General features: G+C 53.6%; 1 protein-coding gene across 1 annotated transcript in view; it reads left to right on the top strand.

Moving 5' to 3' along the window:
- The first annotated feature begins 164 nt into the window (after nucleotides 1-164).
- The window catches only part of pck1 (phosphoenolpyruvate carboxykinase 1 (soluble)), a 4871-nt gene continuing 4213 nt past the window's right edge, over nucleotides 165-822 (top strand). Inside the window, exons 1-2 of the mRNA XM_023402274.2 lie at nucleotides 165-285; nucleotides 384-674. Coding sequence (XP_023258042.1) covers nucleotides 451-674 — 224 coding nt within the window. The 5' untranslated portion in view covers nucleotides 165-285; nucleotides 384-450. The remainder of the gene's footprint in view (nucleotides 286-383; nucleotides 675-822) is intronic.

The raw sequence follows: 822 nt of genomic DNA, 5'->3' as shown, positions 1-822 counted from the left end.
TCTCTCTATCTCTCTCTCTGTCTCTCTCTCTCTCAATGATTCACCTCTGGTCTGTAACTCTGTGTTTTTCAGATCTACAGGGAAGAACAAGTTCATGTAAATAACCCCCCCCCCTCCTCCCCGCCTCTTGTGGGACATCCCAGGGTATAAAAGGAGTGAACCCTGTGCAGCTGATACAACAGACCAGAGAGAGAACAGTGGTGAACTGTCCTGAGAACAGCTGACAGACCCTGATCAGCTGATGAGGCCAAGCTGCAGCTCTGCGCTCCAGACCGACTCCTGAAGGTAACCTCACGCTGCTTCATGAAACCATGAAATGTAACAGCTCAAAAAGAAGGTATTTAAAATCTTTTCTTTTCCTTCCTCTTCCTCTCTGCTTCTAGACCTCCTCTCTTCTTCTTCTTCTTCTTCTCTCTCTCTCAGCTCGCTCTCCCTCCAGACGCCTTCGCCATGCCTCCTCAGCTCCAGTCCCAGAACCAGAACGGACCCAAGATCCTGCAGGGCGACCTCAGCGCCCTCAGCCCGGCCGTCAGGGAGTTCGTGGACACCAACGTGAGCCTGTGTCAGCCCGACGCCCTGCACGTCTGCGACGGCTCCGACGAGGAGAACCGAGCCATCCTGACCCAGCTGGAGGAGCAGGGGATGATCAGGAGGCTGCGCAAATATGAGAACTGGTGGGTGGATGTGGCCTCAGTGTCGGAGGGTCAGAGGTTTGATAAGAGCGACTGTTTCCAGGTGATAGTCTGATCCCAGGTCAGCTCAGAACCAGGTCTGAGGTGGTCCCTGTGCAGACTGTTGTTGTTCAAGACTGTTACATCAGAC

The sequence above is a fragment of the Seriola lalandi genome, unplaced genomic scaffold (genome assembly GCF_002814215.2).
Source record: "Seriola lalandi dorsalis isolate HSWRI2012SDOR001 ecotype SW California unplaced genomic scaffold, Sedor1 jcf7180002053916, whole genome shotgun sequence".
In the NCBI taxonomy this organism is placed as follows: domain Eukaryota; kingdom Metazoa; phylum Chordata; class Actinopteri; order Carangiformes; family Carangidae; genus Seriola; species Seriola lalandi.
This window is presented reverse-complemented; position numbering and strand designations above follow the sequence as displayed.